Raw genomic sequence first — 21,689 nt, 5'->3', positions numbered from 1 at the left:
TCCTGACCCCTGAACTGTGTACATTACCCACTCCTGACCCCTGAACTGTGTACATTACCCACTCCTGACCCCTGAACTATGTACATTACCCACGCCTGACCCCCGAACTATGTACATTACCCACTCCTGACCCCCGAACTATGTACATTACCCACTCCTGACCCCTGAACTATGTACATTACCCACTCCTGACCCCTGAACTATGTACATTACCCACTCCTGACCCCTGAACTATGTACATTACCCACGCCTGACCCCTGAACTATGTACATTACCCACTCCTGACCCCTGAACTGTGTACATTACCCACTCCTGACCCCTGAACTATGTACATTACCCACTCCTGACCCCTGAACTATGTACATTACCCACTCCTGACCCCTGAACTATGTACATTACCCACTCCTGACCCCTGAACTATGTACATTACCCACTCCTGATCCATGAACTGTGTACATTACCCACTCCTGACTCCCGAACTATGTACATTACCCACTCCTGACCCCTGAACTATGTACATTACCCACTCCTGATCCATGAAATGTGTACATTACCCACTCCTGAACCCCAAACTATGTACATTACCCACTCCTGACCCCTGAACTGTGTACATTGCCCACTCCTGATCTATGAACTATGTACATTACCCACTCCTGATCCATGAACTATGTACATTACCCACTCCTGACCCCCAAACTATGTACACTACCCACTCCTGATCCATGAACTATGTACACTACCCACTCCTGACCCCCAAATTATGTACACTACCCACTCCTGACCCCTGAACTATGTACATTACCCACTCCTGACCCCTGAACTATGTACATTACCCACTCCTGACCCCTGAACTATGTACATTACCCACTCCTGACCCCTGAACTATGTACATTACCCACTCCTGACCCCTGAACTATGTACATTACCCACTCCTGACCCCTGAACTATGTACATTACCCACTCCTGACCCCTGAACTGTGTACATTACCCACTCCTGACCCCTGAACTATGTACATTACCCACTCCTGACCCCTGAACTATGTACATTACCCACTCCTGACCCCTGAACTGTGTACATTACCCACTCCTGACCCCTGAACTATGTACATTACCCACTCCTGACCCCTGAACTATGTACATTACCCACTCCTGACCCCTGAACTGTGTACATTACCCACTCCTGATCCATGAACTATGTACATTACCCACTCCTGACCCCTTAACTGTGTACATTACCCACTCCTGACCCCTGAACTGTGTACATTACCCACTCCTGATCCATGAACTATGTACATTACCCACTCCTGACTCCCGAACTATGTACATTACGCACTCCTGACCCCTGAACTGTGTACATTACCCACTCCTGACCCCTGAACTATGTACATTACCCACTCATGACCTCTGAACTCTGTACATAATATACTCTTAGCACCTGAAATATGTATGTTACCCACTCCTGACTTTTGCACACTGTGTGGTACATACTCCTGAAATCTGCACTCTGTACATTACATGTTTCTGATCCCTGCATTTTGTACATTATATACCCCTGACCCCTGCACTCTGTACATTACATACTCCAGACACTGACACTCTATATATTCCATACTTTTGGCCCTCTTCTCTGCGGCTCACGCTGCCTCCTTCTCCTCTGGCTGGGGGAGGGGTGGCCAGGCCCAGACGCTGTCAGGTGGGGACCCCCCATGTCTGCCAGGCTGTACTGGGACCCCATAATTTACATGGGAGACACGCCCCTCCTCCCCACCTGCTCACCCTGTGAGGTGGTCTGTGGGGGTCTGGACTCCGGGATACCAGGAAGGAAATCTGGGTGAACTTTCTGATTCTTCCCGATTGCTGCAGTCGGGAATTTCTCGTTAATTCTCTGCAATGATTTCCTGTGACCCCCTCCCCCGATGGTCCTCGGAGTCTCGCTGTCACCCCTCTCTGCGTCTCATCGTGTCTCTGATTTCCTTATAAATAAGGCGGAAGGAGACATATGACAGGTGAGAACTTTCTGAGGTGGAAGGAAAATTTCCTCCTCGTTAATCAGCGCTGTCAGAAGGACGTTCTCTTGTCGATCTCGCAGACGGGCGAACAAAGCTCGGACGTCACTTTCTGTTTAATTGAATTCATTTCCAGGCAGCCGGGTGACACGTTCCCCCGCCACTCACCCGCTAACCACACAGCGCGGCGTAACCCACCTTCTTCGGATGGAACGGCGTACATCATCGGACGCGCTATTCCCGGATAATGACATGGAAACGCAAAACGTGCGGCGGAAACGTCTGTCTGACAATTCAACGTTTCACATCTCTTCTCACAGACCACCAATGATTCGATCGGAAACGGAGCCCCCCCCCTCCCCCACAGGAATTAACGTTAACAGGAATGTCGTTATTAGTTAACCCTTCAACTGCCAACGACATTTTCCTTACATATTGGGTTCGCCCCTCCCCCCCACGCCGCATAGGAGGCCACTGAAGTGTAGAAGATGTCAATGCAATCCGAGGGTTACAATCCGCTCTCGGCTAGACACGAGCATCACCACAACATCGCTCTCCTTTCAACTCGCTAATCGAGTTTTTGCGTTTAGTTAAATTCGGTTGATTCGTTCGATTCGTATTCCGAATTCACATTTGGAATTTTTGATTTTTCTCTTCGAATTTACCGATTTTTTTTTACGATTCGAAATGATCAAATCGATACATTTTCAAATCTGCTTGAAACGAAAATGCTATATTGTTTTTGATTTGATTGTAGCGAACAAAAGAAAAACATTCATCCAAATGATTACTGATTAATGATTAATGATGGTCTTCGATCAGCCAACAAAAACCTCCTCCTCGTGCCCAAAGCCCGGTATAAATCCAAGGGGGATCGGAGATTCGCTGTCCAAGGGCCTCGGCTATGGAATGCTCTACCAATAAACATCCGCCTGGAAGAAAATCACCTGGCTTTTAGGAAAAAACTCAAGACCTTCCTCTTTTAGCAGATGATCAAAGCTCGCCACAGCGCCTAGAGGCGATTCAGTTCGCATTGTGCGCTATATAAGTATTTCATTCATTCATTCATTCATTACAAATGACTCTTTAACCACTTTGCTGATCCGGCTCACGCCGATATACGTTGGCAAAGTGGCATGGGAGCAGCAAAACCATGTTTCCCCCGTTCACCGGCGGCTAGCGGGCGCGCGCACGCCACGGCGCCATGTCTGCCGGTGGCCTGCGATCCTGACACAGAGAGGCAGAACGGGGAGATGTAAGCAAGACATTTCCCTATTCTGCCTAGCAACATGACAGGGAACTACTGCTGCCAGTGATCTCTGTCATGTTCTAGTGAGCCCCTCCCCCTTACAGTTAGAACACGCCCAGGGAACACACGTAACCCCTTCATCACCCCCCCTAGTGGTTAACCTCTTCCCTGCCAGTGCCATTTACTTTTAATCAGTGCATTTTTATAGAACTGATCGCCGTATAAATGACAATGGTCCCAAAATAGTGTCAAAAATGTCCGCCGCAATGTGGCAGTACCGCTAAAAATCGTAAGTCATCGCCATTACTAATAATAATAAAAAAATCATAATAAAAATGCCAAAAATCTATCCCCTATTTTGTAGATGATATAACTTTTGCGCAAACCAAGCAATATACACTTATTGCGATTTTTATTTTTTATACCAAAAATATGTAGAAGGATACGTATCGGCCTAAACTGAGGGGGAAAAAAAAAATCTATGTATTTTTTTGGGGATATTTATTTTAGCAAAAGGTAAAACATATTGCTTTTTTTTATTTTTTATTTTTTATTTTTTACAGTGATTGTTTTTTTTTTTTTGTTTTGTTTATAGCACAAAAAATAAAAACTGCAGAGGCGATCAAATACCACTAAAATAAATCTCTATTTGTGGGGGGAAAAAAGGATGTAAATTTCATTTGTCTACAAAGTCGCACGACCGAGCAGTTGTCAGTTAAAGCGACGCAGTCGCAAAAAAAGGGCCCGGTCAGGAAGGGGAGGGGGGGTAAATCTTTCCAGGGCTGAAGAGGTTAAATCACTTTTTTGGCTTAACAAAAAAACGGAATTATTTCCAAACGGTCCTCTGATAACGCACACACAATCTTTGATTTCGGCATTATGTGTAGTAAGAATTCGACTGGAGCTCAATGTAAAATTTGATCCGAATTTCAGTTCCGAATCTCCGAATTTCAGACGAATTTCGTTACGTTATTCGGTATGAATATTCAGTAAAATTTGTTTATATTCTGATTTTGGTATTCTGATATATCCGAATCTCCGAATAACGAAAAATTTGTCAGAAAATATTAATTCGGAATGAAATGAAGCGCACGTCTACTCACGGCTGCTATAGAGGCTGCACATGCGTTTGTAGGGCGGTTTACATCTGGGCGGCTGCAGTTCACAGCATGGGGTCCGGTGCGCTTCTGTACACCAGTTCAGGTGCGATTCAGGCGGTGGCGGCCGCGCACAGGTGCTGCCCCCCTAATCCGGACCCTAATCTACATGCAGGGCGCCGGACGCATGGATTCCAATGAGGTTTTTTTTTTTTTTTTTTGCAAAGCACATGATGAGAGCCCGAGGCTCTAATTGGCTTCATAAAGGGTGGGCTCAGGGAGCAGAGCACTGCGCCTCGAGACCACAAACTTGTGTGACAATAGAAAATTAATATTCGCTATTGTCTTCCTGTTTCTCCTCCCAGCAAATCAGGAAGCGGGTCCTGAGACCCGATTGGCCGGGAGTCAAAAGACTGAATTGGCCAGGAGGAGAAGCGACTGCCGGGACTTGGAAGGAGACACGGGAGGTGGGGGGGGGGAGCTGTGACCTTGATGGGGTAGGTGTGGTGCTGGCGGGGGGCCTGGTGGGTGATAGGTTGGGGGGGTGGTTGGTTGGCTGGGGGTGGGGGGCTGCGAAGGTCGCAGGCCACCCCTCCAAGTAAATAAAGCACCAGCCACCACTTGATTTAGGTCCAAATTGTGTGCCTGAATTTGCACCCCAACCAGACCCAAAGATGCACAGGACCCTTCTGCAATCCGGACTGCGGCCGCCCCAGACCTGTGTGAACCGGCTCCATTGAGTGCCGGTCACATTCGCTTGTCATGCGAATTGGATGCAGGGAGACCCACATCCAATTTGCAATTATGTGAACCTGGCCTTACTTCAATCATTAAATTATCAGCAAACCATGGAAGTGGTTCTGTAAGCCAACAAGAAGATTCACCTCTACATGTGCCCAACCCCCACCCCCCCCCACCCCATACACACCATCACCGCTACTTCTGCAGTCTCACCTTTCCACCATACACCATACGGGTGTGACAGCGTGCGCTTCTTCCCACACATAATATATAGAGCAGCCAATTCATTTCAATGGGCCGCCCTACACACAAGAAATGTGAAAATGAAGCCCCTGACCCTTTTCCAAAATCATGCTAAACACACCAAAATGCAATGCAAGGTGTTGGGGCAAAAACTAGTTACCAGATGCATGGGAGTTCCATTAAATAATGAGTTCATTATGCATTTATCTTTATTAGGAGTCTGCAGAGCATTGCAAACAGGATCAGTAGATGGTTGGTGCAATCTGTTAGTACAGCTGTCTGCCTGTACCTCCATATCTCAAGTACCTCCATATCTCCCATACCTCCTGTACCTCCATACCACCCGTACCTCCATTCCTCCCATACCTCCATACCACCCGTACCTCCATTCCTCCCATACCTCCTGTACCTCCATACCACCCGTACCTCCATTCCTCCCATACCTCCATACCACCGTACCTCCATTCCTCACATACCTCCTGTACCTCCATACCACCCGTACCTCCATTCCTCCCATACCTCCATACCACCCATACCTCCATTCCTCCCGTACCTCCATATCTCCCATACCTCCTGTACCTCCATACCACCGTACCTCCATTCCTCACATACCTCCTGTACCTCCATACCACCCGTACCTCCATTCCTCCCATACCTCCTGTACCTCCATACCACCCGTACCTCCATTCCTCCCATACCTCCATACTACCCATACCTCCATTCCTCCCATACCTCCTGTACCTCCATACCACCGTACCTCCATTCCTCCCATACCTCCTGTACCTCCATACCACCCGTACCTCCATTCCTCCCATACCTCCTGTACCTCCATACCACCCGTACCTCCATTCCTCCCATACCTCCTGTACCTCCATACCACCCGTACCTCCATTCCTCCCATACCTCCATACCACCCGTACCTCCATTCCTCCCGTACCTCCATATCTCCCATACCTCCTGTACCTCCATACCACCGTACCTCCATTCCTCACATACCTCCTGTACCTCCATACCACCCGTACCTCCATTCCTCCCATACCTCCTGTACCTCCATACCACCCGTACCTCCATTCCTCCCATACCTCCATACTACCCATACCTCCATTCCTCCCATACCTCCTGTACCTCCATACCACCGTACCTCCATTCCTCCCATACCTCCTGTACCTCCATACCACCCGTACCTCCATTCCTCCCATACCTCCTGTACCTCCATACCACCCGTACCTCCATTCCTCCCATACCTCCATACTACCCATACCTCCATTCCTCCCATACCTCCTGTACCTCCATACCACCCGTACCTCCATTCCTCCCATACCTCCTGTACCTCCATACCACCCGTACCTCCATTCCTCCCATACCTCCATACCACCCGTACCTCCATTCCTCCCATACCTCCTGTACCTCCATACCACCCGTACCTCCATTCCTCCCATACCTCCATACCACCGTACCTCCATTCCTCACATACCTCCTGTACCTCCATACCACCCGTACCTCCATTCCTCCCATACCTCCATACCACCCGTACCTCCATTCCTCCCGTACCTCCATATCTCCCATACCTCCTGTACCTCCATACCACCGTACCTCCATTCCTCACATACCTCCTGTACCTCCATACCACCCGTACCTCCATTCCTCCCATACCTCCTGTACCTCCATACCACCCGTACCTCCATTCCTCCCATACCTCCATACTACCCATACCTCCATTCCTCCCATACCTCCTGTACCTCCATACCACCCGTACCTCCATTCCTCCCATACCTCCTGTACCTCCATACCACCCGTACCTCCATTCCTCCCATACCTCCATACCACCCGTACCTCCATTCCTCCCATACCTCCTGTACCTCCATACCACCTGTACCTCCATTCCTCCCATACCTCCATACCACCCGTACCTCCATTCCTCCCGTACCTCCATATCTCCCATACCTCCTGTACCTCCATACCACCCGTACCTCCATTCCTCCCATACCTCCATTCCTCCCATACCTCCATACCACCCGTACCTCCATTCCTCCCATACCTCCATACCACCCGTACCTCCATTCCTCCCATACCTCCTGTACCTCCATACCACCCGTACCTCCATTCCTCCCATACCTCCATACCACCCGTACCTCCATTCCTCCCATACCTCCATACCACCTGTACATCCATTCCTCCCATACCTCCTGTACCTCCATACCACCCTGGACCTCCATTCCTCCCATACCTCCTGTACCTCAATACCACCCGTACCTCCATTCCTCCCATACCTCCATACCACCCATACCTCCATTCCTCCCATACCTCCTGTACCTCCATACCACCCGTACCTCCATTCCTCCCATACCTCCATACCACCCATACCTCCATTCCTCCCATACCTCCTGTACCTCCATACCACCCGTACCTCCATTCCTCCCATACCTCCATTCCTCCCATACCTCCTGTACCTCCATACCACCCGTACCTCCATTCCTCCCATACCTCCTGTACCTCCATATCTCAAGTACCTTCTTATCTCCCATACCTCCTGTACCTCCATACCACCAGTACCTCCATTCCTCCCATACCTCCATACCACCCATACCTCCATTCCTCCCATACCTCCTGTACCTCCATACCACCCGTACCTCCATTCCTCCCATACCTCCATACCACCCATACCTCCATTCCTCCCATACCTCCTGTACCTCCATACCACCCGTACCTCCATTCCTCCCATACCTCCATTCCTCCCATACCTCCATACCACCCGTACCTCCATTCCTCCCATACCTCCATACCACCTGTACCTCCATTCCTCCCATACCTCCATACCACCCGTACCTCCATTCCTCCCATACCTCCATACCACCCGTACCTCCATTCCTCCCATACCTCCATACCACCCGTACCTCCATTCCTCCCATACCTCCATACCACCCGTACCTCCATTCCTCCCATACCTCCTGTACCTCCATACCACCCGTACCTCCATTCCTCCCATACCTCCATACCACCCGTACCTCCATTCCTCCCATACCTCCTGTACCTCCATACCACCCGTACCTCCATTCCTCCCATACCTCCTGTACCTCAATACCACCCGTACCTCCATTCCTCCCATACCTCCATACCACCCATACCTCCATTCCTCCCATACCTCCTGTACCTCCATACCACCCGTACCTCCATTCCTCCCATACCTCCTGTACCTCAATACCACCCGTACCTCCATTCCTCCCATACCTCCTGTACCTCCATATCTCAAGTACCTTCTTATCTCCCATACCTCCTGTACCTCCATACCACCAGTACCTCCATTCCTCCCATACCTCCATACCACCCATACCTCCTTCTCCAATAAGATGTACTCATACCACCCGTACCCCATTCCTCCCATAGCCTCCATACCCACCCATACCTCCTTTCCTCCAAGTAACCCTGGAACCTCCATACCACCCGTACCTCCATGCCTCCCATACCTCCTGTACGATTACCACCGTACATCCATTCCTCCATACCTCCTGTACCTCCATATCTCAAGTACCTTCTTATCTCCATACCTCCTGTACCTCCATACCACCAGTACCTCCATTCCTCCCATACCTCAATACCACCCATACCTCCATTCCTCCCATACCTCCTGTAACTCCATACCACCCGTACCTCCCTTTCTCCCATACCTCCTGTACCTCCACCACCCGTACCTCCATTTCTCCCATACGTCCATACCACCGTACCTCCATCCTCCACTACCTCCATACCACCCGTCCCTCCAGTCCTCCCATACCTCCTGTACCTCCATACCACCCGTACCTCCATTCCTCCCATACCTCCATACCACCCGTACCTCCATTCCTCCCATACCTCCTGTACCTCCATACCACCCGTACCTCCATTCCTCCCATACCTCCATACCACCCGTACCTCCATTCCTCCCATACCTCCATACCACCCATACCTCCATTCCTCCCATACCTCCTGTACCTCCATACCACCCGCAATTCCATTCCTCCCTTACTCCTGTACCTCAATACCACCCGTACCTCCATTCCTCCCATACCTCCTGTACCTCCATATCTCAAGTACCTTCTTATCTCCCATACCTCTGTACCTCCATTACCACCCGTACCTCCATTCCTCCCATACCTCCATACCCACACCATAACTCAATCCTCCATACCTCCTGTAACTCCATACCAACCGTACTCCATTCCCCATACCTCCTGTACCTCCATACCACCCGGTACACCATTCCTCCCTACCTCCATACCACCTGTACCTCCATTCTCCATACCTTAATAACGGTACTAATGTCAGCTTCAGAATTTACAACCCGTTACTCCATTCCTCCCATACCTCCATACCACCCGTACCTCCATTCCTCCATACCTCCATACCACCCGTACCTCCATTCCTCCCATACCTCCTGTACCTCCATACCACCCGTACCTCCATTCCTCCCATACCTCCATACCACCCGTACCTCCATTCCTCCCATACCTCCTGTACCTCCATACCACCCGTACCTCCATTCCTCCCATACCTCCTGTACCTCAATACCACCCGTACCTCCATTCCTCCCATACCTCCATACCACCCATACCTCCATTCCTCCCATACCTCCTGTACCTCCATACCACCCGTACCTCCATTCCTCCCATACCTCCTGTACCTCAATACCACCCGTACCTCAATTCCTCCCATACCTCCTGTACCTCCATATCTCAAGTACCTTCTTATCTCCCATACCTCCTGTACCTCCATACCACCAGTACCTCCATTCCTCCCATACCTCCATACCACCCATACCTCCATTCCTCCCATACCTCCTGTAACTCCATACCACCCGTACCTCCATTCCTCCCATACCTCCTGTACCTCCATACCACCCGTACCTCCATTCCTCCCATACCTCCATACCACCCGTACCTCCATTCCTCCCATACCTCCATACCACCCGTACATCCATTCCTCCCATACCTCCTGTACCTCCATACCACCCGTACCTCCATTCCTCCCATACCTCCATACCACCCGTACCTCCATTCCTCCCATACCTCCATACCACCCATACCTCCATTCCTCCCATACCTCCTGTACCTCCATACCACCCGTACCTCCATTCCTCCCATACCTCCTGTACCTCAATACCACCCGTACCTCCATTCCTCCCATACCTCCTGTACCTCCATATCTCAAGTACCTCCATATCTCCCATACCTCCTGTAACTCCATACCACCCGTACCTCCATTCCTCCCATACCTCCTGTACCTCCATACCACCCGTACCTCCATTCCTCCCATACCTCCATACCACCCGTACCTCCATTCCTCCCATACCTCCATACCACCCGTACCTCCATTCCTCCCATACCTCCTGTACCTCCATACCACCCGTACCTCCATTCCTCCCATACCTCCTGTACCTCCATACCACCTGTACCTCCATTCCTCCCATACCTCCATACCACCCGTACCTCCATTCCTCCCGTACCTCCATATCTCCCATACCTCCTGTACCTCCATACCATCCGTACCTCCATTCCTCCCATACCTCCTGTACCTCCATACCACCCATACCTCCATTCATCCCATACCTCCTGTACCTCCATACCACCCGTACCTCCATTCCTCCCATACCTCCATACCACCCGTACCTCCATTCCTCCCATACCTCCATACCACCCGTACCTCCATTCCTCCCATACCTCCTGTACCTCCATACCACCCGTACCTCCATTCCTCCCATACCTCCATACCACCCATACCTCCATTCCTCCCATACCTCCATACCACCCGTACCTCCATTCCTCCCATACCTCCATACCACCCGTACCTCCATTCCTCCCATACCTCCTGTACCTCCATACCACCCGTACCTCCATTCCTCCCATACCTCCATACCACCCGTACCTCCATTCCTCCCATACCTCCATACCACCCGTACCTCCATTCCTCCCATACCTCCTGTTCCTCCACTCCTCCCATACCCCCATTCCTCCTATACCTCCTGTACCTCCATTTCTCCCATACCTCCATACCACCCGTACCTCCAATTCTCAAGTACCTTGAGAAATACAGGAGGAGGTACAGGAGGTATCTCCCATACCTCCTGTACCTCCATACCTCCATGTAGAAGATGAGTGAAGGTCCAGTAACACGATAGAACAGATCCATAAAATTCATATAATATTTATTGCAGATCCATCAAGACAAGGGGAAATCCAATATACAACAAGAGTTGACGCGTTTCTTCCCCTTACTGGGCCCTAGTTGTACCTCCATACCTCTATACCTTCTGTATTGCCATACCTCCATACCTCCTTGCCACCATATCTCCATACCTTCCATATCTCCTGTATCTCCCTGCATCTCCATCCCGTATCTTTATACCTCCATACCACCATATCTTCATACCTCCCAAACCTCCCATACCTCCATGCACCCCGTACCTCCATACCTCTATTCCTTCAATACCTCCTGTAGCTCCATACCTCCTGTACCTCTATTCCTCCCATACCTCTCATACCTCCATACCTCCCGTACTTCCATACTTCCCATATCTCCATACCCCCTGTATCTACATACCTCCTGTACCTCCCATACCTCTATTTCTTCAATGCCCAAATACCTCCCATGCCTCTATGCCTTCCATGCTTCCATACCTCCCGCCCCTTCATACCTCCATACCACCATATCTCCATACCTCCCGTACCTCCATATATCCCATATCTCTATTTCTTCCATGCCTCCATATCTCGCATGCCACCATATGGGCAGAGAGATCCTGAAAACCAAGAAGAATCGATAAATTGTGAAAGCGCTCAACAGCGCCCTTGCAGTTCATTGAGAAGTACAAGTCGTCTGCCACGATGGCAGAAGGGACTTGTAGTTTATTCAGTGACAGAACTCTGTGAATGATTAATGTGAACTGTGACGACAGGTGTGGGGAGAGATTTTAAACAATCAAAAGAAGGTAAATTAGTTACAAGTGAAAAAAGATGGTTGTGTTGATGCCACTGAGTGAAGGGGGACCCTCTAATGGAGACACAGACAGCAAAGAGAAACCCAGAGACTCTTCTCCAAATAAGAGAAGTACCCGCCATGTAGTCTAGCCCGGTCATGAGCGTCCTCCTTACCTGTGCTTTCATCCACGCTCTCCTCAAACCAGTGGTCGTTCTGATGCACCCATTCTCCGTTACATTTAAAGAAGATCTGGATGGCAGGTAAAGCCCGGCAGCGCAGGATGATGGGATTGCTTTTGATGATGTAGGCATCTTCAGGCTCCATCTGGAAATGGGGGAGGGTACCCGGGGCAGAAGGCAGCGATTCTGGTGGAGATTCTCCATTGCTTCCTGCAAAAATAAGACAGCAAAATGTTATTATGTAATAATCAGACCAGGAAGACAAAACTCAGTCTGAGATACAATGTATCACATTTCTAACTTCTGCAGCAATTATGTTCTATTTCTACACACAGATAATGACTAAATATTATTCCTCCCACTGACACCAATGATGGGGCACTATTCCTCCCACGGATACCAACGATGGGGCACTATTCCTCCCACTGAAACCAATGATGGGGCACTATTCCTCTCACTGACACCAATGATGGGGCACTATTCCTCCCACTGAAACCAATGATGGGGGCACTATTCCTCCCACTGACACCAATGATGGGGCACTATTCCTCCCACTGAAACCAATGATGGGGCACTATTCCTCTCACTGACACCAATGATGGGGCACTATTCCTCCCACTGAAACCAATGATGGGGGCACTATTCCTCCCACTGACACCAATGATGGGGCACTATTCCTCCCACTGAAACCAATGATGGGGGCACTATTCCTCCCACTGACACCAATGATGGGGCACTATTTCTTTCCCTAATACCAATGATGGGGCATTCTCTACTACCATTGTCACCAGGGCATTTCCTACTAACACTGGCTACAGTCCAGCCCCCTCAAAATCTGAAGCACAGTAAACTGGTCCTTTGTTCATAAAGTTTGGAGATCCCTTCCCTAGACTGTCTATTGAGGTGGAGTGTACGGCTTATCGCTGTGGGCCTGGCGTGGTGGGGGGGGGGGGGGGGGGGGCAGGGGGTAGATAGCGCTCCATCTAGAGGTTAAACTGCCAAACCCCTGCCACATTCTACCCCGATGCCCTTCAAGCAGTTACACTTAGCAGAGCATTAGTCCTTATTTGAAAGAAAAAAATACAGTTCCAGCTGCAAAGAATTTAAAATAAATGTAACCCCTTCACACCTAAGAGTAAAACAAATGTTAATGCCTAAGAAAAATTTTGCAACTTTGACATGTGTTAGTGAAACTACTTTGTGCATCCAAGTGGATTATACCGTGTTTCAGCACATATTGGGCTTTCACTTGGTGGTAAATGGTTATCTCCTGATTTTTTTATTTTGTGTTATTATTATCATAGGAAAACTGGCCCAAAATAATTAAAAAAAAAACATTTTTAAAAAAAAATTAGCTGTATATTTCTTGCTACTACCATGAAGAACCCAAAATAATTTCCCCTGCTCCTAACGATTGCAGTGATACCACACATGTGTATGTTAGTTGTTGCTTGTGCGCATAGATTTGGTCATAGGTCATACAATTGCAACTAGGTCCACAAAACATGTTTGACCTTGCTCCTGTCCTTCTTACTTCTTAGCCCTTGTACACACGGTCGGAGTTTCCGACGGAATGTTTCCTATCGGACCGTTTTGTCGGATATTCCTACTGTGTGTGGTCTCCATCGGACTGTTTCCGTCGGAATATCCGACGGACCAACTTTTCCAACTTGCCGGTAAAATCTTCCGACAAAATGCTCAGATCGGACATACTCCGATCATGTGTAGCCTACTCCGACGGACGAAGTGCCATGTATGCTCAGAATCAAATTCCTAGACCAAAACTATTGGCTACTAGCCTGAACATAGTCCCGTCATAACGAAATAACGGCATCACGTTATGTACAACTGCGTCCGACCGTGTGTATGCAACATCACTTCTGGACCTCTTCCGGAATTACTCCGACGGATTTGGTTGCCGGAATCTCCGACCGTGTGTACGGGGGCTTAGAGTTCTTACTAGAGGTGGTCCTAGGTTGTAGAGTTGGAGTTAGGTCCACTGAATATGCTTGACCTTGCTCTTGTCCTTCTTAAGGCCCATACACACGATCAGACTTTTTGACAACAAACATGCAAATTAGCTGTTTTGGAGCAACATCCGACCGTGTGTACGCTCCATCGGACAAACTTTTTTTGGTTTTCATCGGGATTTTGTTGGCTGTGTGAACGGACAAACTTTCTGGCAACAAAAGTCAGACGGAGCAAAGTCCGATCGTGTGTACAGAAAACCATCGGACTTTTGTACAAAGTTCAAACACGCATGCTCAGAACCAATGCAAAAGATCAGACAGCAATACAGAAGTTGACCAAAGGTGGCGGTAAAGAGCAGAAAAACCACGTGATTTGGTGAAAGTTGGCTGAAAAAGTCCTGCTGTGTGTATGCAATACAAGTTCACAGCCGACGCCCTTTGTACAAAAATCCAAGGGAAAGTTTGTACAAAGTCCTATCGTGTGTATGAGGCTTTACATACTAGAGTTCTTACTAAAGTTGGTCCTAGGTTCAGGTTGTAAAGTTGCAACTCCGTCCACAAAACATGCTTGGTCTTGCTCTTGTCTAAAGTTGGTCCTAGGTCATAGAGTTGGAACCAGGTTTACTAAACAAACTTGACCTTGCTCTCGACCTTTTACATAATAGAGTTCTTATTAAAGTTGGTCCTGGGTGATAGACTTGGAACTAGGTTTGCTAAGCACGCTTGACCTTGCTCTTGTCCTTCTTGCATACTAGAGTTCTTACTAAAGTTGGTTCTAGGTTCAGGTTGTAAAGTTGCAACTCCGTCCACAAAACATGCCTGATCTTGCTCTTGTCCTTCTTGCATACTAGAGTTCTTACTAGAGTTGGTTGCTTGACCTTGCTCTTGTCCTTTCTACATATTAGAGTTCTTACTAAAGTCGGTCCTCAGTTGTAGAGTTGCAACTAGGTCCACAAAACACGTTCGACCTTGCTCTTGCCCTTTAACATACTAGAGTTCTTACTAAAGTTGGTCCTAGGTCATAGAGTTGGATCTAGGTTTGCTAAACACGCTTAACCTTGCTCTTGCATATTAGAGTTCTTACTAGAGTTGGTTGTAGAGTTGAAACTAGGTCCATTAAATATGCTTGACCTTGCTCTTGTCCTACCTACATATTAGAGTTCTTACTAAAGTTGGTCCTAAGTTGTAGAGTTGCATCTAGGTCCATAAAACATGCTTGATTTTGCTCTTGTCCTTCTTGCATACTAGAGTTATTACTAGAGTTGGTCGTAGAGTTGGAACTAGGTCCACTAAACACGCTCGACCTTGCTCTTGTCCTTTTACATACTAGAGTTCTTACTAAAGTTGGTCCTAGGTCATAGAGTTGGAACTAGGTTTGCTAAACAAACTTGACCTTGCTCTCGACCTTTTACCTACTAGAGTTCTTACTAAAGTTGGTCCTGGGTGATAGACTTGGAACTAGGTTTGCTAAACCCACTTGACCTTGCTCTTGTCCTTCTTGCATAATAGAGTTCTTACTAAAGTTGGTCCTAGGTTCAGGTTGTAAAGTTGCAACTCCATCCACAAAACATGCCTGATCTTGCTCTTGTTCTTCTTGCATATTAGAGTTCTTACTAGAGTTGGTTGTAGAGTTGGAACTAGGTCCACTAAACACGCTCGACCTGGCTCTTGTCTTTTTACATATTAGAGTTCTTACTAAAGTTGGTCCCAAGTTGTAGAGTTGCATCTAGGTCCACAAAACATGCTTGATTTTGCTCTTGTCCTTCTTGTATACTAGAGTTATTACTAGAGTTGGTCGTAGAGTTGGAACTAGGTCCACTAAACACGCTCGACCTTGCTCTTGTCCTTTTACATACTAGAGTTCTTACTAAAGTTGGTCCCAGGTCATAGAGTTGGAACTAGGTTTGCTAAACAAACTTGACCTTGCTCTCGACCTTTTACCTACTAGAGTTCTTACTAAAGTTGGTCCTGGGTGATAGACTTGGAACTAGGTTTGCTAAACCCGCTTGACCTTGTTCTTGTCCTTCTTGTATACTAGAGTTCTTACTAGAGTTGCAGAGTTGGTTTTAGAGGGGATCTCCGTTGAACAATGAATTTCGGAGGTGCTGAGTTAACATTCTGTAAGTATTGTTTGGCCTTGTCCTCAACTGAGCACTCTCAAGTCCTATTTTACTGCACCTCCTCCCTGCATCTGCACCTTAGGCACTTATGAGAAATCTCCAAAAATAAGACAGAAGGATCGGCAACAGGATAGAACTCAAGAATGTTCCACACTGGAAGCGTGACAAAAGGCGATGCGCCATGTATATATTATATATTCAACCCAATACCTGTCTCTGTTCAGTGCCGTCACCCTGTCAGTCACGTTGGGACCTCTCCTGTTTAAATGGACTATTTCTGTATTATTTATTGGCGATGGTGAATTACTGAGTCCAGATGTGCATTACGTCCTCTAATAGAAATGGAATTCTAATTATCCAATCACGGCCACATATAAATCTGGATCGGGAGATGAGGGTAATGGAAAGATAAGAGGACTAATGACCACCTGTGACTGGCAGGCAATCAGCGATGTGCTATCTGGCTATTGATTTGTTATTGTGTTATCCCGCTGTAAATAACAGTAAAGCATCTCCCCGTATAGATGGACAGGAAATGAATCTGCCGCAAAAGCTCTCAGATTGGAGGCGTAATGACATGAAGCCCAAACATGTGCCGTCCTTGTTTTCCCTCCAAACTTTCAATCGTCGTTCCAAAAAAGCATCAGTGGAACGCGTCGGGGAGAAAGAAAAACCGTTTTCTTATAGTCTCTCCCTCTACGCCCAGCATAATAAACTGCCGTAATTGTGTGCAGGAAATTACGGCATGCTGGGAAGCGGTCTTATCGCCGCGTTCTGTTCGTAAAAAAAAAAAGGCCTCCTGGTTTACTACCAGGTCGTCTTGTAGGCGCCATACGCCGAGTCTACGGAGCGGCAGCTAATGATCAGCCAATGCGGCAAGAAATCTATAGCGCAATTTATTTTTGTATCAAGCATTTCAAAGGCCGGGAGCGAGGAGATGGCTTTTATAGGAACACCTAATTTACAAAAAAAATAAATAATAGTAATCATAATCATTGTCATCATCTATCAATTTTCATCATCATCATTCTCTACGCGGGATCTGCGATTTCTTTGTGAGACGCGGTGAATAGAGGTGTACTTTGCATGTCAAATATCGGTTAAATAACCATTTCAGTCATCAGCGATGCACAAAAGGCACCAACAATTACACCATGCTAATGGAAACCATATTTATCCCCTCTGCCCATTGCTGCTCGATGTTCTGTACGTTTTTGGCCCTCAATAGATCCAAAACCCTTTTTATTAGTGTAGCCCCCCCCCCCCACTAAGTGCTTTATGCTGTGATATGAAGTATTGCCAACTGTTCTATACATCGCTAGTCGTCCACTAATATCACAATACACAGACGATTACCATATCAATATACACTGTATTGCCAAAAGTATTGGGACACCTGCCTTTCCACACACCAGAAAGGCCCGGAGTAATGCCGCAGGTATCGGCGGAGGGCCGGCATGACAGGGGTTAACGGGGCGGAGCAACAGGAGAAGAGAAACAGCTGGGGGCTGGCTGACTTGCGGGGGATGGGGAGGAGATGCATAGTTAGGCAGGAATAGGAAGAGGAGGGGCCAGTCGACACGAGGAGCCGGGAGGGTATGGAGCCGCCCTCCCAAAAGAAAGATGGTGGTGCATTTCACACCTTAGCGCCTCTGCATTTTTTTTTTTTTTTGGAGCAAATTGGCATTCACATTGCAGAGGTTGCAGTAAGCCCTTGTACACACGGTCGGAGATTCCGAAACTGTTGCATACACACGGTCGGACAAAGTTGTCGGAAAATCCGATGTGATGACGTTATTTCATTACGATGGGACAACGTTCAGGCTAGTAGCCAATAGCTTTGATGTAGGAATTTGATCTGAGCATGCGTGGCACTTTGTCCGATCGGAATTCTCTACACATGGTCGGAGTATGTCCGATCTGAGCATTTTGTCGGAAAATTTTACCAACAAGTTGGAAAACTTGGTCCGTCGGATACTCCGACAGGAAACAGTCCGATGGAGACCACACACAGTCGGAATATCCGACAAAACGGTCCGATCGCACACATTCCGTCGGAATCTCCAACCGTGTGTACAAGGGCTAAGACATAGTACCCAACAATAGTACCAGAGGAAAGGGCCCCGGGACCGGTGGGTCAGGGGGGGCCCTTCATGGTTTCTTGCTTGCACTGGGGTCCTTACAGTTCTCTTTACGCCTCTGCCCCCTGACCTAACAGAAATTTAAAAAAATGGACACAATTTGCTCATAAATACATAAGTAGCTTAGTAAGGAATTAAATCCAGTCCAGTGCAAATTAAGTGATTTATTACCCCCGGGCCGCATGCGATTCCCCTCCGGCTGCATTTTCTATGAGCGGCGACTCCGCTGACAGACCACCTAACACGGTGGCCTATATGTGTACAGGTAATTTCCCTCCTGACCCCTCGCACCTTCCGTACATGTACATATGTAGACCTCGGCCACCTACCAGTGTTCAATTTACCGCGCAATCCATTCACCGCCGACAAAGGTCAGGAGGCATTTTAAAGCTTATGATCAGCCGGGGCGGGGGGGGCAGCTAGAATGTAAATGGTAGTATGATCTGCTCCTGCGTGCTCAGCCATCGGCGCCATTCAGGAAGATTAATGTGTGGACATGGAATTACACCCCAGGCGACTCCATGGAAAAAAACTTGAATTTTAACAGCCGCATTTCCCACTGACCTCTCCGGGGACCCGTGGATTGGGCTCATAATATCCAATGATGTTATACTCTGCAGCCCTAAATCATATCTAAAGTGTATATATATATATACAAAACATCACAACGCCGCTTGTCAGGCCGCTGAATGAAAGGACCGATACATTTCCTAACCTGTGTTTCTCCGTGGAGGTCGGGGTATACAGCCGCCAATTACAGCTTTATCCATCATTCACCTTGTTTTCCACGGGGAGGGTTTGGCATTTTTACCATAATTTCACCATCACTATACAGGAAATGCCGACGTGTTCTCCGCGTCCGATTCCATTCCATGAATTTGCTGTCAGTTTGCATTTTCCCCGTCTTTAGTTCTATCTAAGATTATTATTTTGTAGTTACGATGAGAACTTAGTTCAGATAGATTTGTACATGGAGGGTTACCAGGGCTGGACTGGGACAAAAATTTGGCCCTGGACTTCATCCAGGCTGGCCCACTTTAATTTTGCAAATGCGCAAAAAACAGTATATAAACTGTACGCAATTGGGCAAAAAAAAAAATCCCAGAGAGCCTCCCCTTACATCAGGGTCCCCAGAGAGCCTCCCCTTACATCAGGGTCCCCAGAGAGCCTCCCCTTACATCAGGGTCCCCAGAGAGCCCCTCCTTACATCTGGGTCTCCAGAGAGCCCCCCACTTACATCAGGGTCCCCAGAGAGCCTCCCTTTACCTCAGGGTCCCTATATAGCCTTCCCCTTACATCTGGGTCTCCAGAGAGCCCCCCACTTACACCAGGGTCCCCAGAGAGCCTCCCTTTACATCAGGGTCCCTATATAGCCTTCCCCTTAGATCAGGGTCCCCAGAGAGCCCCTCTTACATCAGAGTCCCCAGAGATCATCCGACTTACATCAGGGTCCCTAGAGAGCCAACCCCTTACATGCGGGTCCCCCCTGAGCCCCCCCTTACATCCGGGTCCCCAGAGAGCCCCTCCTTACATCAGGGTTACCAGAAAGAGGACTCCTGGACTGACTCGGGGCTATAGGCCCCAGATTCGGGGCTATAGCCCCAAAAGTCCACCCCCAGCAATGCCACTGGCTGTCACTGAAACTGGCCCACTGAGCCATCGGCCCACCGGGAAAATCCCTATAGTCCCTATGGCCAGTACATGCCTGAGGGTTACAGAGTTTTGAGTGGACAATATAGCATTTTAAACGTCAAAGAAAGATATATATCACGTAGCACTGAAGAGCCCATCAACATGTTGTGACATCAGAGGAAGGCGGGGTCGCCCGTTTACGTCACCGACTGGCCCCGCCCTCCGCTATATAACAGCTGTCACCGAGAAGAAGCGTCACTCGGCGGGAGCCTCCCGTGGAGGCGGAGCTGTTACAGATTTATTTATTTTTTTCGGCTCGTCGGGCGGTGGGAGATGGATCTACATGGTGGGACTTTTTCTTTTTTCTTTTTTTTTTTTTAGCTTTTAATAAAGGACTTGTCCCAAAGCGTCTCCTGTCTTTTTTTACTATTTTTGAAAACGTCTATGGAAATCACAGAGGAGGACCGGGGCATGTACAGCCCGAGGATGAGACCCAGGAGCGTTCTTCCGGACCGTACCCCTTCCAATGCACCAGGTACTGTATGCGCCCACGTTTTTTGTGAAATGGTAGGGGTATGATGTAACCCGTTACCAAATGACATTGGGGGGGGGGGGTAGGACGATATCTGGGAGTCCCCTTCTTAAAGGGGGCTTCCAGATTCCAATAAGCCCCCCCGCCCGTATACTCCAGCAACCGCTGGGCAAGGGTTGTAGGGATGAGGCCCTTGTCCCCGTCAACATGGGGACAAGGTGCTTTGGGGACCCCAAAGCATGTGGCCTGGTACAGTTCAGGAGGGGGGAGGCGCTCTCTCATCCCCCCTCTTTTGCTACGGCCTGCCAGGTTGCGTGCTCGGATAAAGGTCTGGTATGGATTTTGGGGGAGGGGGGGACCCCTACGCCATTTTTTTTTCTCATTTTTTCACAGGGTTCCCCTTAAAATCCATACCAGACCTGAAGGTACCTGGTGTATTAGAAGGGGTATGGTCCTGAGCAACGCTCCTAGGTCTCATCCTCGGATGTACATGCCCCGATCCTCCTCCGTGATTTCCATAGACGTTTTCAAAAATAGTAAAAAAGACAGGAGACACTTTGGGACAAGTCCTTTATTAAAGGTTAAAAAAAAAAAAAAAAAGTCCCGCCATGTAGATCCATCTCCCACCGCCCGACGAGCCGAAAAAAAAAAAAAAAGCTGCAACAGCTCCGTCTCCATGGGGGGCTCCCGCCGAGTGACACTCCTTCTCCTTTGATAGCTGTTATATAGCTGAGGGTGTGGCCAGTCGGTGACGTAAACGGGCGACTCCGCCTTCCTCTGATGTCACAACATGTTGATGGATTCTTGACCTGAAGGGTCTGGTATGGA

At 48.5% G+C, this 21,689-nt stretch overlaps 1 protein-coding gene across 1 annotated transcript in view; it reads right to left on the bottom strand.

Moving 5' to 3' along the window:
* UNC5D (unc-5 netrin receptor D) overlaps window positions 1–21,689 on the bottom strand; it is a 1,128,748-nt gene that overhangs the window by 716,754 nt on the left and 390,305 nt on the right. Inside the window, 1 exon segment of the mRNA XM_077484820.1 lies at window positions 12,461–12,676. Within this exon segment, the coding sequence (XP_077340946.1) occupies window positions 12,461–12,676 (216 nt within the window).

Source organism: Lithobates pipiens, unplaced genomic scaffold, assembly GCF_037356315.1.
Source record: "Lithobates pipiens isolate NorthernLeopardFrog02 unplaced genomic scaffold, aLitPip1_a1.2 Scaffold_162, whole genome shotgun sequence".
Taxonomy (NCBI): domain Eukaryota; kingdom Metazoa; phylum Chordata; class Amphibia; order Anura; family Ranidae; genus Lithobates; species Lithobates pipiens.
Note: the sequence above shows the minus strand (reverse complement) of the source record. Positions and strands in the feature narration are given on the sequence as shown.